Raw genomic sequence first — 25,441 nt, 5'->3', positions numbered from 1 at the left:
GAGGAAATGCTTCAGCATCTTCCTATAGACCTAGAGAGAAAGCAGCTTTGATAACGGCCTCAGAAGCAGCTCAGTCTTCTGCACTGTGGCATGAAGCAGCTGCAGCATAGACTGATATAAAGAGGGAAACAGATCAGGAGGAATAAGATGAAGAAAGGGAGATAGTGAAAGCAGACTACCACCTAATTATGTCCTTGGTGGAAGAAAAACTCAGAAAAATATCAAGATGAAAAGAGTTTTGAATCAGTGCCTTCCTCTCAATGCAAAGAAGGGAAAGGAAGCTAAATACCATCGCACCAACCTGTGGCACTATCTCCATTCCCTTTGGACTCTCAGCTGATAATTAGGTGATGGGGAACCAAAATAAAAGATCCAGTGCTTGACTTACTTCAAGGCTAATTTCACCAAGGAATAGATACTGTAAGTACAATCACAACATTGCAGGCTTGGTATTTTAAAAGCTGCTTGCACATCCATGAATAGGTTATATGAAACAACTACCCCAAATGCTTTACCTTTGCATTCACTTATATATCTTCTGCTCCATAATATTTTCTTTAGATACATTATGACACTAAGATATCACTTCAAGTTTTTGGGTTTTTTTTGCTAAAGTGGTCAAAGGTTCCTATTTACCATGATATCTTGTCCTAAAAATGGTAGAGAAACCTTGCACTTTAAAGGAGGTTATCATATGAAGGACGCCCTCAAAAAAGCAGATCTAAAGCCAGGACGTTTCACAGTTTTTGTCATCCTTTTTATTTTGTAAAATATTTTTACCCAAACCACAGATCAACTATTTTCACTGAGACAAATGCTCAGTGAATCTTTTAATTATTTTGGGTTCACAAACTAAAAAAGTCATAAACTTTGCTGCTGCCTGTAATTTCAACTGTTTGCTGCCTCTCCTCACCAAACTCCAAAAGCAACGCAAGGACAAAATTAAATAAAATGTGTTTATATATTAAATAGTCTTAAATTACATACAGTTTTAACCACCCCACAGATGCCTCAAGTCAAGGTAGCATTCCATATATAGAACAACTTTGGAAATATATAACTGGGCCTTGCATGAACTTTGGGCATCATCAGAAAGTTTGTAAAATACAAGAAGCATTAAAGTAATATGTAGTTTGGCAGAGGAATCAAAGACTCTTTTAGTGAAGGCAGTTGAATGTAATTAGAATTTACCTTGTAAAGTCATTATAGCCTATAGTTATATTGACATATCTTGAATTTTCTTCATCTTTCATATTTTGTTATTATATATGTATATATATGTATTTTAAAAAGCAATATATTTTACTCAGCTTCACATCTTATTTCATTTTGTCCCTTAGCCCCCCAAAGGACCACGAACAAAATACAACTACAAAAAGAGACAGTTATTTAACCTTTTTCTTTGTTCTCAAAGTTGGAACCTTTGGAATAAACTCATGGCAGACCACGACTTTCTCCAGCCCAAAGAAACCACAGTGATTACATATGTCATATCACACATCCACTGGGAAGAGACAACAGAAGCTCAGGAATGAGGCTACTTTATGAGATCAAGCAGGAAAGGAATTGGGCCGGAATGAAAAGTAGTGATTTGGCCACAAACACCTGAAGGATCAGCAAAAGGCACACAACACCACTTTCTTTTTCCTAGGCATGTTCTTTTTTTCCCAGTCCTGTCCACTGTGAAAGCCTTCAAAGATAAACTAACTGCTTGAGGCCTCACACGCAAAGAAGAAAAACCCATGTGTCAAAAACACATTGATTACATTCAAATGTGTCTAAAAAGCAATGTAGACCATGACAAACACTCTCCTACAGTTCACCAAACCATTATGATCTGAGCAGTAAGATCCATTAACCATCCAGATAAGCATCCACTCAAAGGGACAATGTTGCTGTTTTAACCTTGCCAATCTTTCTGCCAAGTTCCCTACCAGAACGGGGGGAGCGCTGTACTCTGTAACGAGGAGGGAGCATCAGTAAGCGGGACAACTGTCTCCTTTTAACAATCTTGTCTCTAGCTGAGGAGGTGGAAGCCTGAGCAGCTTTCTTTCCACTCCCAGCCATCTGTTATAAAGCATAATAAAGGACAGTTCTGCATCAGCAATTACTATTGATAAAACCAAAATGCTCCGCCACCATCTCTAAAATGAGATTGTTAATTTTGTCAGTCTGAAGAGGAACTTACTTTCTCAGAAATACTGACTAAGAACAACCTTGGATTCCTCAGTTCAGACACCCCTAAAACATTTCCCCATTACGTAGCATGTTTTGTGCCAGTGATCTCCCCTGAGCTTAACTGTTATCTGTGTTTTGGGGGAGAAGGGGAAACCTGACCTCCCACAGCATTTTACCAGGAAACCCTACATGTCAGAGGGCACTAAGCAAACACCACAGAAATAAAATCAACAAAAATAAAACGGAGGGGAAAAAAAAATAATAATGCACAACCCAAAACACAATAGAAACAATACTTTGTGTTCCTATTTTAAGTGCCTCTCTCAATGCTATATGCATAGCAGCTAAAGGCAAGCTGGAAACCAGCCAGGTCCTGGCTGCCAGCAAAAATTTTGTCACCTCCTTTGAACATCTGAAGTATGTTTACCCAATAGATTTCATTAAATTACACTTCCATTAGGAAGCATACAATGTTGATACTCATCTCAAAGATAAAAGGGATCGCTAAGAGGCATGTCATCCTGCTCCCCAGCTGATTGCTATTTCTGGGCCAATCAAGGAAAGGAGCCAGAACAATACTTAGTTAAAAAAATGCAGCATCTCCCCAAGGACTACACACTAACAGACTGCAGCTCCATTATCAAAATAAGCATATCATTAATGACAATACACATACAGTGCGTTATTTTAATACAACTCATACACAACAAACAAGCTGTATTTGGGTCATTAGCTGAATTTGTAAAGCAGTATTTCCAAGGGTTAGAAACTCCTTATAGAGATACGAAGTTTATAGGCTGGGGATGGCGGTGAACAAATATTTCATATGATCCCCAAATACAGTGAACAGAATAATGCTGTGTGGTTTGAAGTGCACTGTAGTAGTTAACTGAACAATAGGCTATTCAAACCTAAGTTCCCATCTTAAAGTAATGCAGAAATAATTTAAAACACCAGGCAGTGTTTTGCTAAGTATCTGAGGGATAATGAAAGCAAAACGTAGTTTATACTACACGTATCACCTTTTAAATTATTATTACAATACAGTTAAAACAACAACAAAAACAATACAAAATGGACTCAAAGCAAATGTTACAAATACTAAATACACATGTAGAAAAAGAAGCACAGACTGTGAGGCAAGCCACTCAAATTCACAAGTCTGCTAGGACTGCTGAGCTGTCTTCCTACAGGAGGCTGAGCCCCTTGTAGTAGAGAGGAGGAGATATCTTTGTCTCTAAGCATTGGTGTTAGATGTAAGATGTTTGCTGTGCTTCCTAATCTCCAATTCACATAGCACCAATAAAGGCAAGAGGACAAAACCAAAACCTCGCTAATTATAATCTGAAGTTAATAGGAAAGGGCTGGAAGGGTATAGCTGTTCACAGCCAAGCTCTGCCCAGTCCTTCTGTAGCAACCTGTGATTAATAATCTCTAAAAACACTCCTTGCTCAATACTCTGCAATCTAGATCTCAGCCAGTTTCTTTCAACACACAGAAAACCTTTCGGTTTAGCCATATTTGACATATCATATGAACTCCAATTATCCATCTTTTTGCAATTAATCATCTCACAATTACATTTCCTGCACTTATAAGCATCCAGCTGGGAACTGAGTTTTAATCTAGGAAATAAAAAAAAAAGATTCAGGTTTCTAACAAATTACTTCTAATTAACCAGAACCTTTTCTAGTCATTCCAACCTAAAGACGCCTACAGCAAATGAAAGTATTTATTGTTTGCATTCCTAATGATATTTTAAATTTTCATTTCTATTTCCCCAATGAGTATCATTCACAAAATTCACCGCATTTACATTTACCTAAACAAACATTCTGTTAAGGAGGAAATACACAACAACAACAAAACCTAGGGGAGGAAAATGAAGGCGTTCACTGAGCAGAAAAGCCACTAAACAAAACTGAGGAACCAAGACGCTAATTAACGGCAATTTCCAGAAGTACTCAGTAGCTGCCCAGACCCTTCAAGAGTTAAGGGGAATCTCAAAACTGTATTTCCAAATAATGAAAGACATTTTGGTTTTGGTTGTTGGGGTTTTGGGTGTTTTTTGTTTTTTGGTTTTTGGTTTTTTTTTCAGAACAAAATGTTCAGTTCTACTGATATAAGGTGGCAATTTATAGACAATATAAAGGAAGCGGATTAAATGAACCCACCTAGTCAGATAACTCAGGAAACTAAGTCAGTGGTAGTTAAACATGAAAGAGCTTTGTCCCACAACTTTCAGTGATTTCCCCAGGGAAACATTTTGAATAAGAACCATGCAAAACTGCTTACTGCACGACTGGGAACTGCTTAGTATCACAGGGAGGTAACAGGAGGTAAGTATCAAATATAACGGTTTCATTTACATTAAGTCTTATCAATTTTCTCCAACTGTTTCAAAAAGTCAATGCAACCATCTGACAGAATAAGATTGCTGCAAAGTAAAGTATACCTTTCATGTTCTTTGGACAGTCAAACACCAGAGGGTTTTCTGTCAATTATTCAGTATCACAGATGTACATCCCAAATCTGTCCATCTAACTTACATAGAGAAAATAATATACAGCAGAAAAATGTCTTGTGAGCTACTCTTAAGTAATACGTAAGTCACTCTAACTGCAGAAATATTTCTGCTCAAAGGCTGGTGTTCATTAACGTGCTACTAAAGTTTCCACAGTACAACACTGAACTGTGTTAATTGGCTGATTGATTCAATACGAAGTTGAAGTAGTTAATTATTTTGGAAAACAGTTATTTTTAATACACCTGAAGCCTTCCAAATCTATTAACTTTTATATGCCTGCACCAGCTTCCCATTACTTTTGAGCTAACTTCCTCTGTAGGCACTCTGAGAACACCAAAATTGTTGATATAGTTTAGTTTTTGTGTATAACACAGAGGTCCAATTGTGACTGTGAATATCCTTTAACTTATTGAAAACAAGGAAACAACAACAAAGTCTGTGGTAACTTCCACCACCACTAGTAAAATGCAGCAAATTGCAATCCCTGCCACAGCAGCAACAGCTTTTCCAACAGTTCAGTGTCAGGAACAAATTAACACCAAACTCCGCACCACAAGCTTCTGCTGAAGTCTGGTGCATACACAGCACAGCATATTCAACAAGGTGCAAGGAATCATCACTGAGGTACAGATACATCCTTAGCTATTACAGAGCCAGTATTCCAACCATTCTGAATTCCTCATTCCTGAAGATTCCAACTTGAGATCTAGGTGAAACACTACGAAATACCTACCAGCATATTATATCAGTTTCTTTCTGATAGTGATAAAGGAAGATCTGCCTGAAGAAGCAGTGAGAACATTATGGAAAAGTTCATATTAGTTGTGAAATCAGCCATCAAGAGATAGAGCCAGATTTACAGAAAGAGGATAACGTGTTTTCTCTGACTTCAAACCTTTCACAACACTAAAATGGGAGATTGAGATGGTCTACAGAATTCAGTAGGACCCAGGGCTGAGTTGGCCACAGGAAACTACAGAGCAGTGTCCTGCATCATCGTTGGGATAGGGGCAGATAGCCCTAAATGAGGCCCTGAGCTACCAGCGAGGTGGGGGAAGACTGCTGAGGGCCATTGAGGATCATTGGTGCCCTCAGAGCCCTGACAAGCAGAAAGTGGGTAACTTCTGCAAGACATGGTACTCAACACAGCTAGTGGAGGCTGCAGAAATAGTCACACATGGAGCACACAAAGATCCATGTCACCACCAAGGAGGCCAGGGTCACACAAATCAGAAACATTTTGTATACAAAGCAATCTGAACAGTAAATGCCTCTAACATTTTAAAAATAGTATTATTGCTTTACTGCCCTGGAGTTACCCTTTCATGCCCTGAATCATTGGTAAGTGAGGAACAAACAGGTGATGTTACAGGGAGATTCAGAAGATATCAGACGAACATGAAAAATAAAAAGAATTAGTAGAAAAAACAACCCTCTTAGCTGCAGTCATTTAAGTCAGAACACCACAGAGAAAAGCTCTTAAGTGCAAATCTTTCTTATTGCAGCATTACTTCCAGTGGCACATGAAACAGCAATGATAACAGGCTCAGAAAAAACTTTGAAAATAAAGTTAAAAGATACATGTAACTTAAAACTAACATCTTTTCCTACACAGAAAGGTTAAATTGTGGGGTTGACATTTGCATTTGTTACGTTGTCAACGTTTCCTGCCTATCAGCCTGTGTACAAACAATATCTAAAGATGTCATCTACATATTTATACCAAAGGAGTTTATGAACAAGACCTGTCAGTATATTTTAACACCTTTCCAAAACGTCAGCTTTCATCAGGTATAAACACAACATGTTTAATTTATTAGTTTGGTTTAATATAAAAAGTTGACAATCATATGTCACCACAACTATTGATAAGGTAAATAAGGACTACACAAAAACGTCAAAAAAGTTATTAAAATGTTCCTCAGCTTTCTGAATCAAATTGGGTTTATTGGCTTTTCTCTGTCAATAAGTGAATCATGCATTTTTCTTCATATGGCTATTTCTGAAGTGACGTACAAGAGTGAAATGTATGGACATTTTAATTCCTGGAGAATCTGAATTCCATTCTGACTGTCTGAGGCAGGGGACAGGTCTTTGTTTCCTTTTAAAAACAAAACAAAACCAACAAAGAACAGAAATACAAAGTTGTTTCTCTGTATTTAAACACACACCAAGGAGGAGTTCTTCTGAAGTGATCTAGAATATTCAAACCCTGCATACAAGTTAAAATATACGACACAACAAACTTTCAGTACAGCTCCATATTTGAGCAAAGCAATACATTTGTTTCCACTTTCTACAGTTGGCATTTAATTTAATTGCCTCAAGATAAATTCTATTGTCATATGTCACCTTTTTTTGCTTATAATTACAGAAGGACAACCTATTCTCAACTCCTTTCTAGCTACTGCCCCTAAGAAATGCAACACAGGGCAGTATGGTTGGATTTCAAGAATTTTATACCACCATACAGCTAAACAACCCATGAGGCATTCCAGCCAGGTGGTAGGAACTCAAACTATAGAAAAATAAATAATAAATAAATAAATAAATAAATACATTGTATTTATCTGAAAGCATGGATAACATTGTAAGGATTAGTTCAAGGACTCCAACCCAAGTCAAATCCATGCCGAATTATAACCAAAGGTACAATACAGCTTAAAGATATGAAGGGAAGCAGAGAATGGGCCGGTCACTGACAACAAATCTCCTTGTTAGAACATGACTTCTTTTTCTTCATCAAAGACCTAGAGTAAACCTCAGCAGGACACATAGAAGAATTTTACCGTTATATAACCAAGCTGATACTCTGATTTGATAATAATGACATCAAGATCTACTGCGTGCCAAAGTTTCTCAAGTATTCTCTTAAGTAGCAGGGAAAAGGATAATGATTTCTTATGAGTACACCAGACATGATGAACATTTCCAAAAACTAATTTGGACTTCCTATTGCTTAGGTAACAGGATTTTCAGAAGTCATGTCACATTTGCACTGAAATAAAAAACACAGTGAGTAAATTTAAAGTCTTAGGTATGTAATATCATCAAATATCAGCTACTAGTTATTAGTTGATAACATAAATACAACGCTGAAGATCTTTTAAACACATTGCGTGTAATGAAAACCTGAAGCTTTGGTTCCTGTTCAGATAACTAGTAGGTAAAAGAACTACTAGTGAACCATCATAAGTTAATTTTTCATAGTAACTGAAAAGACAATTCCCCAGAATGTAAGCAGTCCAATTGTACTAATAAGAAGATTTTAGGTTTCAAGACATAGTACCCTTTATTTAAAATATAAGAGAAGGGGAATGAAAATTTGCAAAGGCCTCATATCCTTCACAAAAGAAGGGAAGACCTCAAAAGATATTCCTGCTCCAAAATGATACACCTAACTATATCAGAACAGATAACATCTTGGTGTTTTTCCACTATGGTTTCTGAACTCTACATGATTTAATATTTTCTCGCAGAACAGACCTATCTTAGTTCTTCACCAAAGAACCTCACTTCACACACAGTTCAAAGCACTCTGAAACTGCAGCTTTCAGTTTAGACTCCCCATTATGGCTGGGAGCGTGTTTGGTGTGCACCCAAAATGGAATTTTCAGGGATTTTTTTCCCTCAAAAAGCTACCTTATTTCCACTCATGTGCAGGAATCAATGTGAATTTCAAAATCGTAACACTACCAAACCAAAAACAACTGCACATGAAGCTCATGTGGGAGAAAAGGTCCCAGCTAAGGCATCTTTAAATATGGAAAATGCCTTCCAATTTGGTACTGGTTTACAAGAGGAGGAAACTCAGCAATTGACATTAGCAACAGAATACTTTCTAGCTATAAATTAAAAGTAAGAACTCTTAAAGATTGTCCCAGAATGAGAAGCAGAAAAAGAACCATCAAAGTGAGGAGGGAGAGGAGTGAATTTTCCTCATTCTAATGTTCATGCATTTTAAACCAAGATCTCTACAGGGTACAAATGCTGAGCCACCAATTTGCACTGCTGAACGCAGTATGTGTAGGCCATGAATGGAAAAAGGGGGACCTTAACAATGTGTTTGAAACTGACACCAAGTATTGGAAAGAAGAAAGATGCAGTCCAGGTGCCTTCAACTGAAATAAAGATCTAACAGGAGGACAATGTGATAGAAGATGTGGAAAAGACAAAAGGAGCACTAAGGGCTTAAAAAGGCTAGGGAAGAGATTCAGGTTAGCAACCTCTAACTTAATCCTGACCTTTCTATAACTTTTCAGTTTGATTTAGGTGACTGAACTAACTTTGTGGGAAGCGTATATAACTGAAAATCAGACAGAGTCTGATTTCTCCTCTAGATAAGGCAGAAGGAAGAAGCAATCACACTGTCACTTAAGGGTGTTGGTAACACTGAATTACAAAACAAAACAAAAAACAGTCATTACAAATCAAGTAACGTAACAAATCAAGTAATTAAATCACGATTTAATTTTATAATTATTAAATTAAAAAACATTACAGCTAAGACCATTTATTCCTAATAGTTTTACTCAACAAACACTTGACTTCAGAATAAATAGTTCTTTTTTTCAATGAATGCCAAAAGTAATCATACTAAAAAAGAAAACCTGTGTTTTCCGAGACAGATGCAAATAGAAAAAAATCAATAACAACAAAACTACACTTCTTAAACAAAATATACAAAAACAATTAAAAGAAGCACATCAACACACCAACTCAGTTATTTGTACAGTTATATTTATTTAATACTCACTATCACATGCCAAAGAGCTGTACTTGCAGATAAGAAACCCTCTTGTTTGAGGTACTCTACAAAATAGTGATGCCTGAGTCAAAAACCTGCAGTTACATGTGCTAAAATACCAGCCATCATTATGGAGTTTATAGGTTGCTTTTCACAATCCAAAATAAAAGAATTTGGTTCAGCACTCATGCCACTACTCTTTCTTACATATAATATTATATAATACTTTTTTCTATGATGGAGATAGGCCATAGCAAAGGATACAATTTGATTTAATAATGGCTCAAAGCCCTTTCACTCACTAACCAGTGGAAAGGAAGATGCTAGCTTTATCACCTAGGGGCACTTGCTATCTAAGATCCAGTCCAAGACCCACCAAACACAACAGGAGCCTTTCCTTCGATTTACCAGACTTCACATGTGAGTCTCTGTTGAACAGGTGCTGTACTTCAGTATTTTCTAAGATCCTACCCAACACGTTACCATGCTGAGCAGTGGGGTAAGCTGGCAAACGCTATTCCTTTTTCATTCTAGCCTTCTCTGCAAAAAACTAAGGACATGTTGGACATGACATCCAATAGGAAATACACAGAGCCCCCATCGCACTCCCCAGTTTCCTTTTCTTATGCACCAAGCACCAAATATTTAGTAAAAAGCTTTTTTTTTCTTTCCTTTTATAAAACACAGAAGTGGTTAGATTGTATTAGAGCAAGAAAAATATTCTATTACTGTCCCCAGTATTCACCTACTACATTCCTTTTTACTAAAGTTCTTTTCTTACTACTTTAATTTTCATTGATCTTTAAGGAGTGAAACCTCTCTAGTAATTACTAAATATTGGAAAGGGCTTTATTTTCCTACTAGTGGCACTATAATGGCAGTCTATAAAACCTGGATGAAAAGTAAGAGAGATGTCGTATTTGATTCACTTGTTGTAAACGTAAGTAAGCATTACATTGTCAAATTTGCAACTTACTCTGAAGTAGCCTTTGCAAGGATTTCTTCTCCAACTATGCAAGAACAGTAAGCTTGAACAGATTTTGTGGCCAAGGACCACTTTTTGTTGTGGTTTGTACAGCAGCTTGCAAAGGGAAACTGACTGTTGTGACTGACAACTATATCACTGCAGAACACAAATAAAAAGTTACAAACAAAAGAACAGATATTCACACTTCTTCCATATGTTTCACATAGTAAACATGAGAAAATGAAAAAATAATTTCATCCTATTTCCTGCTGCATTTCTTCCTTTATATTTCTTGCTCACCAAGCCTTATGTCAGAGAGTAGGCAACATCTCCACCATTGTCAAACTCCATCTCAATTTACCTGCACAAGCCAATTTTAAAGAGCCATAAGTCTCTTCAGTGCTTTCCACCAGCACATTGAAAAGAATCAGTGTACAGCACAAAATGGGAATGTTTGCATCTTGGTTATTAAATCACATTTTATATATTTGCAACTTGTAAATATTGAAACATAAATAAGAAATCCAATATTTTTCAGGACAAATGAAAGTCTACCTATATAAGGAAACAGCACTATTAAACACTGAAAGCATTAGTATAAGTATCTACTTTGTTCTTGGATTAGAGTTTGGGGGAGAGATGGCAGAAAAATTTACAATTTCAATTAAATTCAGCTGTAAGTTGCAGGTGTGGAATGAAGTGGAATGAAATGATTGCATTGATTCTCCCTAAGAATCCCTAACACAACAAAGTTCATACTTATGTGTTAATTCTTCTCAAGGGCTTTGTGACTGACTACAGTAGATTTCTTGAGAGAAAAACAATACAAAACAAAAACAGCAACAACAAGAAAGAGCAACTTAAATCACATAAATCACCATCCTACTTTTGGAAAACCAAAATTACCAGAATAAAACTACGCAGCACTTGACCAGTACAACTTCTTGTCAAACAAAAGTTAGCACAAAACCCTGCTAAAGCAGCACACTGAGTCATCAGGAAAGAAAGGGAGAACATATCTGTCATGTTCTTCATTTTGCTTATTAACGAATTCAGAATCCGTTTGCATTTACAAGAATTGTTCTCTGTCACAGAAGAATTTTTACTATGTGCTACCATAAATCTCCTGCTATTCTACAGCAAAGGTTCTCAGCAAAAACCAGGGTAACTAAAATATTATTTGTACTAGCAGGATAGAATGAATGCTACCATTTGTAATGTTTGACAGCTGCTTGACAACCCAGCACAGAATATATTCAGTTATGCAAAGAGATTTTTTCATACTTTAATATTTGCCTATGATGCAATAGGAATTTCAACAAGCGTTTAATATGTAATGATGATATAAAAATTTCCCCTTGAATTCTGATTGAGAAACTATCAAGATGAAGCACAAACCTCTTGAAGTTGGGCAGAAATAGCTACTTTTAACAGCACTGCTTATACTTCAAGTTTCATTTCATGACAGCAACAGAATCCAGCATGCAGGCAAAAAAATAAAATAAAAAGCCATTAGCCATACATTTGCCAAAGTAATTCTTGACATGGGACAACTAATCAGTCACCAATAAAAAGTTCACCATTTACCAGACTGCAACTTCACCATAAAGGAAAGCTATTTTTGACCATGGCAATTAGTCTCCTCATGTTTCAAACACTAAATTCTGTTTTCCCATTAATTTTTAAAACTGTGTGGCTTTAACTTAAAATAAACTGTACATCAAAAGAATGGAAAATAAACAGCCAGGAACACAATTTGACGAATTGGATTTATTTAGTTTATTTAGCTAAACAGGGTCCATTGGATCTCTTTAATAGGCTGACAGTTGCACTGGGCTGGTTAATAAAACATTCAACACAGTATCTTCAGCCAATATAGAAATGCAAATCCCACCAGAAATATTTTATTCATGAAACAGTAATTTCAGTTACTACCAAAGCAAAAAAAAAAAAAAAGAAAGGAAAAAAAAAAAAAAAAAGGAAGAAAAAGAAGAAAAAAAGAAAAAGAAAAAAAGAAAGGGGGGGGGGGAAGGGGGAGTGAATATGGTGAATATGGAACTTGCTTTGCAAACAAACAGTGCCATCTAGTGTCAGTCCCAGAAGAAATAAACCAAGAAATCCAAGATCAGTGATTAATCCTCACAGTGTCAAAATGCTACCTTTTCTTTTTCCTTTTCTGCTTTCTCGGTGGAATATCTCTTCCTATTCTGCACTCAAACACAAATTAGCCTCCCTCTAGTAAGGGAGGAAAAAAAGTTAAGAATGATGAGAAACTTGTGTGTACTTTTCTAATGTGAAAAGTAAGTAAGCAATGGATTGGTTGCTTGGCTTGTCTGATGGTTTGTTGTGTTTCTAACTTGTGATAGAAAAGCAAATCAAATTTCTACTTATACGAGTGCAAGTGAGACAATATGATGACAAGAGAGTGAGATATGCTCTGTCCTACTGTAATTGTCTTCACAACAAACAACAGCATTCCAATTGCACAACCTTTACTACTGCTACTATCAAAAGCAGGACAACAGCTTGCTTCATTTTGCATGACGAGCAAGGAGCATGGCTTGACTAATATACAGAATCACTGAGAAACAAGGTAACATTAGAGCCCTCTTTCTGCCCCCCAAAACCAGCATTCACCTTCCATACATGAAGAGCCCTCACTCTCCAGCTGGCTGTAAGTAATTTTGAGCAGACACTGCTCTTCCAGTACTGGCAAGTAAGACCAGTGAACAGATTTAATACTACTACTTTAAGAAGGGGAAGTTCTAACATAAGAACAAATTACATGGGAAAAGAGAAAGCACCTGGGAAGGCTGACGAGAGTTGGCATCCAGACACATCTAAGGACTGCCAGGTAAGAAAGCATGCTTAGTGCAAAAAGCCCGTGTTCCTACACCAGAACTAACATGAGGATGAATTTATACCACATGATCTAAAATAGGTCTTACAGAAGGACTTCAGACACAGACTTCTTTTTGGCTTTGTTTAATAAATGAATGCTTCTTTGTGAAGGGAACAAGGAAAGAAAGCAGCATGAAGGTTTACAGCGCACTGTGAGAGTCAACATGCCACAGCCAAATACACCATCATCAGACTCACCAAACTGTTTCCTAAAATTACCTTTATTTGTAACCACTGGGCCAAGGCTACTGCTGCACAAATAGATTTTTCTTAAAATCATATGCATCACGACCAACAAAAAAATATGCCACAAAACTCACCGGTTTCCTCCTTATGGACAGAGTTGTTCTAACATTCCTAAGAGCATCAAGTAGATAGCTGAGAAAAGAATCTGGTTAAGGAATTAACTTGACAGACAATTAAAATTCGCTGCTTGGTTGTCCTTGTCCAGTAACATCTTCTCTTTATAAATTATCTTATGAGATGCACCTTAATGGTCAAACATGGGAATGCTCTTTGAAAACAGCACCCAAAGGTACTGCATTAAAAACCAAGGAAGTACAGTGTGCTTCATCAGTGTGGCCTCTCAGGAATCTCGGTTAAAATGATCATAACCCCTTAGGTTAATGATAAATTAAGCATGTTAACTCCTGCCTTTCATGTTTTCCTCTAAGGAAAAACATGTCATCACGAGTAAATTTCATGGTGAAACAAAATTCCTTCTCTCTCTGTACAACCACACAAAACCAAAATAATAATTCTTTAGGTGTAAATAAAGAAATGTTTTCTACACTAGATCTAAGTTATACCACTGCTTAATCTTTCATTAAAAAACTCAGACAAGGCCCTGAATGTTAAAAAAATAAAGCAAAATAAAATAAAATGTATTTTTCCTACCTCAACTTTTTCCCATATAAAATGTATTTTTCCTACCTCAACTTTTTCCCATTTAAAACAGCAGTCATGTACATAAATTAATTGCAAAACGTCAGATGATGTCTCCACCTTTTTCTACCACAAATCTGCTAAGGTGGGAACACAAGTGAAAACAAATTGAAGATAATATGGAATTTTCTTCTACAGAAATGAAGTTAACGTAACATTCAGCAGCTGACAAGAAGGCAAAAAATAGCGGAAGTTATTTAAAAAGGAAAAAAAGGGAAAAAAACATGTATAGTGTAGAGGACTGATTATTTGTCTCAAGACGGCTATGGTACATATAAACATAGTACAGCAAAGGAGCATTTGCCTACGAAGTATTGTCCCAAAATCGGACTGTTAATACATTGCCAGATATTTCATATTCTTCTGAATCTTAATGAATCTGTTTCACCTCCTGTGCATTAAAACAAACCCTTTCCAGCCCAACTACAAAAGAAATGTACCATTCACATTCCAAAAACTAATCTGATTTTAAAAAGATAACAAGATCAGGTATTTACTGCAGGCATGCCTGACCATGCAGGGTGCATGGGCATACATGACACGTATAGATAGCGAGTTCCTTGTTTTTAACATCTGGGGTGCAACTACAAAGCTATACACGTCTGTCTCATGTACATTTTATGAAATTTGAAACATAAAGAATTGCTTTGCTCTACAAATTCAGCATCAACTGTCCAATTGCCAAACTTTTAGTTCAATCTGGAAAGCTAAGGAAGAATGCAATAAAGATACAGTTCTCTAACTCATCTTTTGACAAGTGTCTTTTATTATGCTTGTAACCACATGAATATTTGACTAGGTAGATGCCAGAACTTGAAATAAGGGCAGCAGTACTGGCAAAAAGCAGCCAGACCATGGCTGGAACAATTGTAGCCGTTCCCTCAGGTCAGTTTCTGCAGTAAGCTGGTACTTCTCAGAGCCACGAAAAGAAGCTCTATCTAACGACTTCCTGTTACTTATCAGCTTAAATGCTTTGAAAGCTTAACAGCAGCTATCATTTTAACAATGTAAACAATACCTGAAGGATGTATGCAATATGAATATGTATTTTCACTACAGACTGAGCTAAAGCTAAGTGCCAAAAGTGTTTAACATTTATCAAGTTTCACATAGTTATTTGTGCCTCCCCTCTTATATTTTTTACTCCTAATATGAAGATCAGAATTACCAAAATCGATACTAATTCTATGGCTTTAGAAGGAACAAGTATATATAGTTCTATAATCATAGAACTACAGAATTGTTAGAGTTGGAGGGGACTAGTCATCTAGTTCAACTCCCCAGCAAGGAACATGAGCACCTACAGCTTGATCAGGTGCTCAGAGTCCCTTCCAGCCTGACCTTGAGTGTTTCCAAGGACAGGGCATCTACTCTCTCTCTGTTCCATTACTCACTGTAAAAAGCATCTTCCATTTTTCCCCAATCTAAATCTCTCCTCTTTAGCCTGAAACCACTTCCCCTTATTCTATCACAGCAGATCCTGCTAAAGAGTCTGTCCCCTTCTTTCTTACAGCCCCTCTAATACAATGAAATAAAGGCATTTGTTTGCATTTACATCTTTGTACATTCAATCACCATGGACATTATACACATGGAATAATTGAGAACAACATATTTACAAGCTTAAACCACAAAGTGATGCCTTTGTAGGTGCAGGTGAAAAGAAAAAAAAGAAAAAAGCTGCTTGTAGGAAACTAGAATTTCAGAAACTCTTTAGTAGACTGTCCCAAAATGAAGCCAGCAAACACACACACGTGGTATGCAACTCCACTTCAGGCCACAAGATAGAGCCATTACCACTGTCTCTGCAACCTAGCAAGCCTGCATCGAGCACAAGCCCAAGAATTGCTTAAGTTTGGGGACCACAGTTTTCAGTACCTAACAGAAATGAAACCTACAAAGATGCCAGTACTTAGAATACATTATTGGTTTGATGATCTTATTTTCAAAGTTAAACAAATACACAACCTTTACCAAACAGTTTAATTCCATCGTGATATGTGCCGTGGACTATTTTAAGCAGCCTTGACACCTTGCCTTTGATGTGCAGACAGCTTTCTTGCATAGAAATATCACTTCATTCTTGTGCTTTTCCTATGTTACTCCCTAGGTTTTTGCTGCTGGAACTATGCCAGCAGCAATTGGTCTAATGTGGCATAGCCATACCTGTGTTTTCTTCACAAATCAGAAGAATTGCTTGATACACAACAGACCCCTCCCAAGGAAGGCTGCACAGCATGGACATGAGCATTAGAATCTACTGTTCAGCCCCTAACTTTGGTTGAGATCTCATACTTTCATTTTTATTTTTTCCCCATACATAATCACAGTGCTGTGGTATCGGAATACTTTAAACGCTGAAAGTGAACTATCTTTTTTTGATTCACACTGTTCCTTTGTAACAGGCATGTAATAAGATGGAACCATATGCACTTCATGTTTCAAATATAGAACTCTCTTAAAAAGACTGCATATTAAGTGATACAATTTTTGCAATTCATTTCACTGAGATTACTTATTTAAATGAAATAAATGCTTCAAGGTGACAGAGCAATGTCCTTTTTTCAGTACACATGTTGCTTTACAAGACAAAAGGCCAAGTCAAGTGCAATGGAATCCACCTGAGATTCCAGTTCATTTATAAAGAACAACTCATAACCTTGCAAACACATCTGCACGCCTTTCGGAAGACCTGAGAACTTCAAGCAGCAAACCTGTAAGCTGATCCTAACCTGAAAATGCCAGTATCATTCTGAGCTAAAGATTTTCCTTTGTCTGTAAAAGTGAATTCATATTAAAACACTAAGATCTGCTTTCTCTAAAGGCCTGCTAAAGCTGTTAAAGAAACTACATGCTTTGCTTACAATCAAACAGGTCACAACTCATTCAAGACAGTGTTCAGACAGAACGCACAAAAGCACTTTCATTTCAGCAAATATTTTCAACTTCCTGCCTTCAGTGGCCCTCCAGACTGCAGTTTTTTTTAAAGAGCCAAAATAACATTTCCTTCCCTTCCTCCTCTCCTCCACTGAACTCACAACTGAATCATTTTGTTATATAGTTTCCAATAACTTGTTATTTGTCTAGAGAATAAGTCAAAAAGATTCTCAAACACACACATACAAAACTAAGAAAAACGTCAGTGCCTTGGAACTGGGATTATACAGGGAATTTAGTTGAAACAACATTTTGTTTTCTATACAATTACACTTTTTCCAAGCACAACTGTTTTTGGTTGTAGGGCTTTTTGCAGTATTTTTATCCATCATTCACTCCACTTTGTTTCCTTGATCTTTTGCTGCATGTCATCCTTGGATTTGTGAACTTTTCTTTTCCCATTATTATTACCTCCTCTTTCTTCTTTCTTATGCCATTTTTGCTCCCTTGCTCTGAGCAAAACCTTATGTTCTTCCTTCAATCATATGCACATACGAAGGATATACAAAGCATATACATATTACAGTTCTGTGATACAACTCCTAGTGTTCTGACACACTTCTTCCACACATGGCCATCTCTCGTTTTCCATAAAGACCATCCAGTTCTGAACTCTGCCATTCCCAATTGCCTGGAAGCATAAGCACCAATTTCCCCCTTCTGGCTGTATAGAGAAATAGGCCAGTGATAAAAATGTTGACTGGGCATTCTCCTACACCTGAGGAGATAAGTAACATTCACTCCTGGCCTAAAAATTGTTCTTTTGGAAGCCACTGTTTACCCAACACGGCCATACATACTTCCTAGAGGGGAACAGCATGAAATCATCTAAAATTTCGATGTGAGTCTTTTTATCCTAACATTTCTCAAACTTTACAAAATCGCAGCCACCTTCTTGCTAATACGTTTTTGTGCAACTCCTCAACTTGGCAGAAGCACAGAGAAGTGACAGTCAGCTGGATTTCCTGGCTGCAGGTACAAACATTGGCTCCTCTCCCCCGAAGGAATAAACTGCCTCCAGCAACCCGAGAAAATCCACACTTCTCTAGGGAATGGGAAAGAATGCCAACATTTCTTTCTTTCTCCCCACCCTGCAGGTACTGAGCTGCTGCCAATTAACAAAGCATTTCCCCATATTTTTCAATCCCTTTGAACCTTTTCAGGACTTAAGAGGAAACAGTTTTGTCTCCATGTAAATCTTCTCAGTGCAAATCCTAGTCACAAAAAAGAAAAAAAAAAAAAGAAAGAAAAAAGGACAACTGCAGCAGAAGCCCTTAGACAGAGAATCCTGTTAGTTTGTACCCATAACTTGAAAATTTTAGTATTTAGAATATATTTGTACAAAAGCCAAGAATAATCTGGATGCAATGGAAAGGAGAAATCACAGTGAGGAAGATATTAAGTGAATATGAGATAAACCACATTCAAAAATTCCCTAAATTGGTGATTGCTTTTCATGCTGCTGCTGCCACATTGCTACACACTGTTTTAAATGAATTGTTAATTTCTATGCAGAATAAGCTTACACTATACTTTAAGTATTAATTCTCAAGTTCAACTAGTCTTTCCTCAAGAAACAGGGTTAAAAGCTAACTATTGTTCCTACAGCATAAATACTCCCAATGTTTAATGGCAAAGAAACAATTCAGAGCCAGGGCACAGGGCAGAAGGCTACCAATATGATTGTTAATATGAGACCAAAAGAAAAGCTTCTCTTCCCCAGATCAGTTTTCATCTATTCATAAACACAGTGAAATACATGCAGAACTCCTCTCTTGTCCTAGTCAAAAATATCCACTTGGTTTCCTGAATAGAGGTATTATTACACTATAGAAATCTCATGGATGCTATCTTTACAAGGTAGGTTAAAAACTCACGAAATCAGCTTCAAGTTTTCCCATTTCTTGTTTGTAGCTTCTCATTCGACTGCTGTACATTCCCCGACTTTGAGGTGGGATCTCTCGAACTTCCAGCTCCATCTGCTCGAGCTACCAAGTAAAAATAGAGATATAGAAGTTAAAGCGATAATTAAAGCAAGAAGGAATTTATAGCTGAAGGTGTCCCTGACCTCAGCAGAGGAGTTGGAACTAGATGGTCTTCCAATCCCAACCATACTATCATTCTGTGTTTAGCTAAATGCTCACAGATACCAAGAAACATTTTGTCAACCCCACAGTCAGTATAGAGATGTTAGAAAATCTTTTACATAGCATTAAATTTACAAATTACTGACAAAGCTGCTATTATTAACACTTCTTAAAAAAAAATAATAAAAAAAAATCTATTTAAACCTTTCTGGATTTCAGTTTCAAGTGCAGTGAACACACTGATGAACATCACACAGAAAACATCTCACCTCCACCTAGTTGTATGGTTTTACAAATTGTATTTTATTTATTTTTCTATATACACGCATTTCATACAGAGATAGATAAATGTGTAAAATTTTATCCACCAACAGTCTCTATGTGTAATAAAATAAATACTGTACTTTTATGCTTACTCAGCAGCATTACGTAGCCCAAGCTTTCTGAGCCAGCTGCATAAATCTACATCCCAAATCTGTTTGCAGGTACGTTGAATAACCAGGTTTTAGAATTGTAATGAAAACATTGTTCAAGAACTGGTATACAGTTGGATGCATAAAATGTCAGAGAATTTATCTTTAAAATGGTTTTGCTACTTATTTTTGACATGCAGAACTTTAAGGTGCCTGAAACTCAAGAATATGACATCAGGTTACAGAAAATCAAAAGGAGTTACAAACCAGGGCTGACTCGCCTGCTAATTACCTGCCCACTGGGTTAAGGAAACACCTTTACACAGCGCTGGCTCCTCAGGAATTCTGTTGTGCACAGCTAAAAAATCCCTTACCTACTTTTAAAATCTTTCCAACTTACTTGAAAAAGATAAAAGAATAGCTCTTCTTTGTTGCTGTAAATACCTAAAACAATATTTACTCACCTCCTACTGATCTCAGCTGAGCAATACAGCATTGGAACAGAAATGCCTTTCAATTAAGGTCCCAAGCTTCTGATTACAGGTCTTCACAAGGGATAGTTATAGTTTATTCCTATGTAATCACTAGCTTCCACTTTGAGATTTCATCCTCATAACATAAAAAAGCATCTGAATTTAATCAAGCGAATTACAAGATACTGGAAAGTCATTCAGCCTGATCTATTCTGATTATACAAAAAGGCATTTGATAATAAACTGTAAAGCTGACTTTAATTAAATAGGCAGTAATGAATTGAAACACACAAAGCTGTTTCTAGATCTATCCAGTTCTTTGGTGCAGGCTTAACTTTCCAAAGGGGTATTATAAATTAAACTGATAGCTATAGTAAATGGTTTATTTCTTATCATTTCACCCCAGTAGACTTGAACGTTCCATAAGCATAGAAAATGTTTCTCTTACATCTCTTTATATGTGCAAGATCAGGATATTTTAATGAAATCTCAATTCTTTTCTATTAAATAAAAACGAAACCATCTCCCACAAGAATACGTCTATTGCAACCATGATCAGACCACAGTTCACAATATCCAAAATCCTCATTCTAAAACACATCAGAGAATGTAAAGACATCTGTGATGTTCAAGTACTGTGTGCAGTTTTGTCTGCTAGAATATAGAGATAACTATTAGAGAGCAACCAAACAAAGGCTATGAAGATGGGGAAGGATGTGGAGGGCAAGAGGTGTGAGGAGTACTGAGATCCCTGGGTTTGCTCAGTCCAGAGCAGAGAAGCTGAGGGGAATCCTCATGGCAGTCGACAGCTCCTCACAGGGAGTACAGGGGCAGCGCTGAACTCTGCTCTCTGGGGAAAGCATCAGGTCCTGAGGTAATGGCATGGAGCAGTGTCTGGGTAGGGTCAGGGGTTAGGGAAAGGTTCTGCACCAGAGGACAGTGGGCATGGAAAAGGCCGCCAAGGGCAGAAGGAAAGGCACTGAGCTGCTGGAGCTCAATAAGTACTTGGACAATGCTCTTAGACATAGTTTGGAATTTTGGATGGTCCTGTGTCAAGTCAGAGGTCAGACTCAATCCTTCTGAGTCACTTCCAAACAGAATAATCTACAGTTCTGTGACACTCTGCATGGGATGCAGGAATGACAGGATTTCTCTCCAGAAACCTCTTACTCAGCAGCTACAGCTTTACAAGTCAGCCTGGGAGTAACATTTCGGTGTCAGTTCTGCAGACAGAACAAATCAATTACACCACTGATGCTACCCAAACAAAGCAGACTGTTTTAAAACAATCAGTGGTTAGTCAGTGTAAATAAAATATCTCTACAATAATATTTATAATACATAAGAGAGTTATTTCCTAACCAATTAGGAAATAAACCAAAACAAAGTAAGCCAAGCTTTAATCAGACAAGAGGAAAAACAAACCGTTGTACAAAAACTATCAGTGACAAAGAATTAGGATTGTTTTGGTTTTCTAGCATAGCCTTTCATTTAAAAGAGGATCTTTTTAATCAGTTCTGTTATTATCAGGTTTGTTCAAATTGATTTTAAACCCAAGCCTTGACATTAATCACAAACATCTAAGGTAATTACTTAAAGCCAATAATTGAATTAAGCACCTGTCTAGCAGCATTAGCAACAAGATCTAAAACAAAAGCGTGAAAGAAAAGTCAGTATATGAAATCAAGATCATCGTTAGGATGAAAATGCAGATATAAAGATTTAGTTCTTACTCTCATAATAAATACAAATGTAGATGAACTTCTTTTGACATAAGAAGAAAAGTAATGAACCATTAACTCAATTTCTGTTCCTTCCAATCTTGCTTTGATTAGAGAACCAAATTTGAATGATTTTTCAACATAACACCCATGCTGCAATTTCCCTGTAGCGCTATGTCTTTTTTACCATGTCAAGACACAGTGAAAAGGAGATGAAAAGCACTTCTACATTCTTATTTTCCTTCAGCTTTCTGAAAATGAAAGCACCCCAAAGGCCTTAATATATCCTCAGAACAATCTCATGACATGGACAGCAGTTTTATTGTATTTCTCACTGAGAATATTGAATGAGAGAGGTTAGGTATTTTGTCACCTCATCAAGTAAGCCTGCAGCGGAGATTCATCTTTCCTGGGTCCTACTTGAATGCTCTGCCTACAAAACTAATTCAGCCCTTACACTAAAAGCACAAGGTACATCAATACATTAAAAACCTTTACCTTTCTATGCCGTAAACTTTAGAAAGTGATTTTCAATATCACCACTTAGTTACTAATCATATCATTGACTCAAGGTGCTCAACTTGAAGAACTTTCACTCTAGTGGAACTAACTTCATTTCCTTATCCCAAAAATCAGATTATATTTCTGACATCAGATAGACCAAATGAGTTACATTTGCAAACAATAAGCAAAAACAGCTTCAGGCAAAGAATTACTGGTATGTGGAAAAAAGTCAATCAAATCAATTGACAGCTACACCTTTGCTCAGATACTCCACAGCTACAAAACTTTATTTTTACACTCCATGCACTTGGAGTACAAGACAAACTGTAGTGGAAACAAAACAGAAAAAGCCAGAGATGCTCAACATGTATTCTTTCCTTCCATCAGTGTGGACCACTAACTAATGCTCAGTTAGCATATATGCTCTTCTCAGTACCTCAGACTACCTTTAGTCTTCAACATCAAACCATCATACCAGCCTTAAATCACTTAACACAGGATTCACTTCCTTATAAACTCCTCTTGAGTATTTTATACTCTCAAATATTTCATATTCTATTATACTACTATTAAGAACTTTCAGGGAACCATGTGAGTTTTATGTTACCACTAATGATACCAGTTTGCCCCAGCAATTAACAGTTAGCATTCAAAAAGCCATAACATACCAGTTCCCTTGCTTCTTCAAGCTGCTTCTCAATATTTGCAACCATCTGCTTCTTCTCATCTGGAAAACAATTGTGAAGATATCAGTATAATTGTGGTCCTGCCATGAAAAATATACACTATTTCAAAATAAGCTTGCAAGTTAGAACTTACTCAAGGGACTCACTGTGTGACATAAACAAATACTACAATAGCCACGTTTGCAAATTTAAAAACAGAGAGAAAAAGAGAATGGAGAACGCTTGGAGTTTTCCGCTATTTTTTGTCCAGTGTTTGCTAGTTCTAAAAGTAGCTAACTTTGCTCCAGGTGTATGAGTTCTGCCTTAGCAGGTACATGCTGGGCGTGTACAAATTCATGTGAAAAAGCATATATTTGAGCCAAATGCATAAATATGGTTTAAAGACTTAATCTATTTATTAGAAACACATAAGTTGAAGAAAAACTAGCACCCCAATTACAGTGAGTTCAGGAACTGAAGATTAACGAGGTCTCTATTTCTCCCCTCCTCATGCTGAGCCAAAAACCCTGGTCCTTTTGCATCAATGGGATAAAAATGAAATGTCACGAGATTCACAAAAAAGACCACCTTACAGCAGCAGTAAAAACATAATTAAGTAATAAAAGTTGAAAATAAAAAAAAAAACTATAGTCTGTTATAAGTTATATCAAGCAATAACGCAGGATCAGTGGATGCCAAGGCAGTAATCAGTAACAGCAGTCTTGACATACAGCAACATGTCTTCACAGAATTGTGTCTTGACACATAAAGCAACATGTGCCCTTAAAAAAAGCCTTCCTTAAAAACAATAGAACTAGTCTTGAAAGGACTATTTTGCTACAGAGATTTTGACAGAGCAATCCCAGTGTAAGCAAGTTAAATTTCAGCTGAGTCTTCTCATTAGTGTTACAAACACACTGCATTACATTTGCATGGGCCAATTCATCTTCATCTCCACCAGAACTAGTCTCTATCATCTCTTTTAATTCTCCCATTTACCCAGTATAATACGCACTCACTGAGGGTAAAATCATGGTCTATCCTTCTTCAGTTACACTGTAGCACTGCCTGCAGGGAGGATCAGGTTCAGTATCACTTTTCCACCTAAAACACAGTGCAGAGATGTTTGCAAATAATGGGCATGGTATGGACTAGAAAAACTATCTTCTGAGGATTCACAATTCTGTGTGGTAGCTTCTCAAGAACAGAGCATATGCTCTGGGTTATATCCAAGGAGCTGCTATGGTATTGTGGAGTAAGTGGGCAACTCATTTCCAGTCCAAAATTGAGACTATTATCTGAAGTCCTTAACTAAGGGAGAATTCCTCTCAAGGAAGCTCAAGTTCTCAAGAAGAGCCAGTTGGAATGTTAGCAAAGGCTCCCAAGACAGGACTGGATAAACACGCAGCCCAGTGACAATGAGGTTTGCTATGAGCTCCATGTTGACTTTATCATACCCCATATGAGCAAATCAAGGTGTTTGTATGTTGTAGCATTAAGAACTAAACAGAATGCCTCAAACAAAATATTGTCAAACACTGATACCTCCTGAGTAATGAAAACTACACCAGTGACGGAAGTGAGAAGGAATCACTTTAATCCTTTTAAAAATTAAATGTTAGAGCTCATTCCCCCTTACCCTTGAAAGAAGCCCAGAATTTCATTAAGTTATCCACTCTACAAACCTGAAGCCATGGAAAAAGACCATCTTCCTTGGCAATCTTGAATTCACACTGCCATGTCTGGCAGATGCTACTATGGCAGAAGGTGAGGAAGATGTTCATTTCTGTGCAGCACTTTACATTCTCTTCTAACAATGTCTTTCATAAATTTCCCACCAGATTCTCATGGCAGCACTGAACTCAGTAAAATTAATAGCTAGACATTTATCTTCTGAACATAACTAAATCCAAAAGAGAATCTGCTTCCTTGTCCATACATTTCAAATCTCCCACTCAGCTTCCCAAAATACCAGTTCCTCCATTCACCTGAAAGCAGGCAAGATGCCATTGAACCAAGAAAAAAACAACATAAGAGACAAAATACATGACACCATTTTATTGAAGCTGACACAAAATTGCAAATATAGCAGCAGAAAATAAACGTAATATAGCAATTTCATTACATCATTGCGTTTTACTGGATTACAGTTTTTATATACATTAAACAACTTTATATTCCTAAATTTTGGGGGGGAGGGGAGGGAGTACTATTATTTTGAAGATATTCTGTGCTGTTCAAATTCCATGTATGCTTACATGAGCTACCTATCATTTCACTGAATACTCAGTTACCCTAATGCTAAGCTCATTGAAGCCCAGTACAGTCATTTATATTCACCAGATGATTTATTGTATATAAAAATACAAATTCCCA

At 36.9% G+C, this 25,441-nt stretch overlaps 1 protein-coding gene across 21 annotated transcripts in view; it reads right to left on the bottom strand.

Annotated features, from left to right (window-relative positions):
- VTI1A (vesicle transport through interaction with t-SNAREs 1A) overlaps window positions 1–25,441 on the bottom strand; it is a 242,703-nt gene that overhangs the window by 212,819 nt on the left and 4,443 nt on the right. For all 21 annotated transcript variants that reach the window (XR_014948752.1, XR_014948755.1, XR_001556172.3 and 18 more), the window contains exons 2-3: window positions 23,069–23,127; window positions 19,080–19,190 (exon numbers count right to left, since the gene is read on the bottom strand). Coding sequence is in view for 16 of the 21 variants with exons in the window: in XM_015867337.3 (XP_015722823.1) it covers window positions 19,080–19,190; window positions 23,069–23,127 (170 nt within the window). In the remaining 5 variants the exon portion in view is untranslated. The remainder of the gene's footprint in view (window positions 1–19,079; window positions 19,191–23,068; window positions 23,128–25,441) is intronic.

Source organism: Coturnix japonica, chromosome 8 (assembly GCF_054131305.1).
Source record: "Coturnix japonica strain WE chromosome 8, WE-NBRP24, whole genome shotgun sequence".
Classification (NCBI taxonomy): domain Eukaryota; kingdom Metazoa; phylum Chordata; class Aves; order Galliformes; family Phasianidae; genus Coturnix; species Coturnix japonica.
The sequence above is the reverse complement of the archived record's forward strand: the minus strand, read 5'-3'. Positions and strand labels throughout refer to the sequence as shown.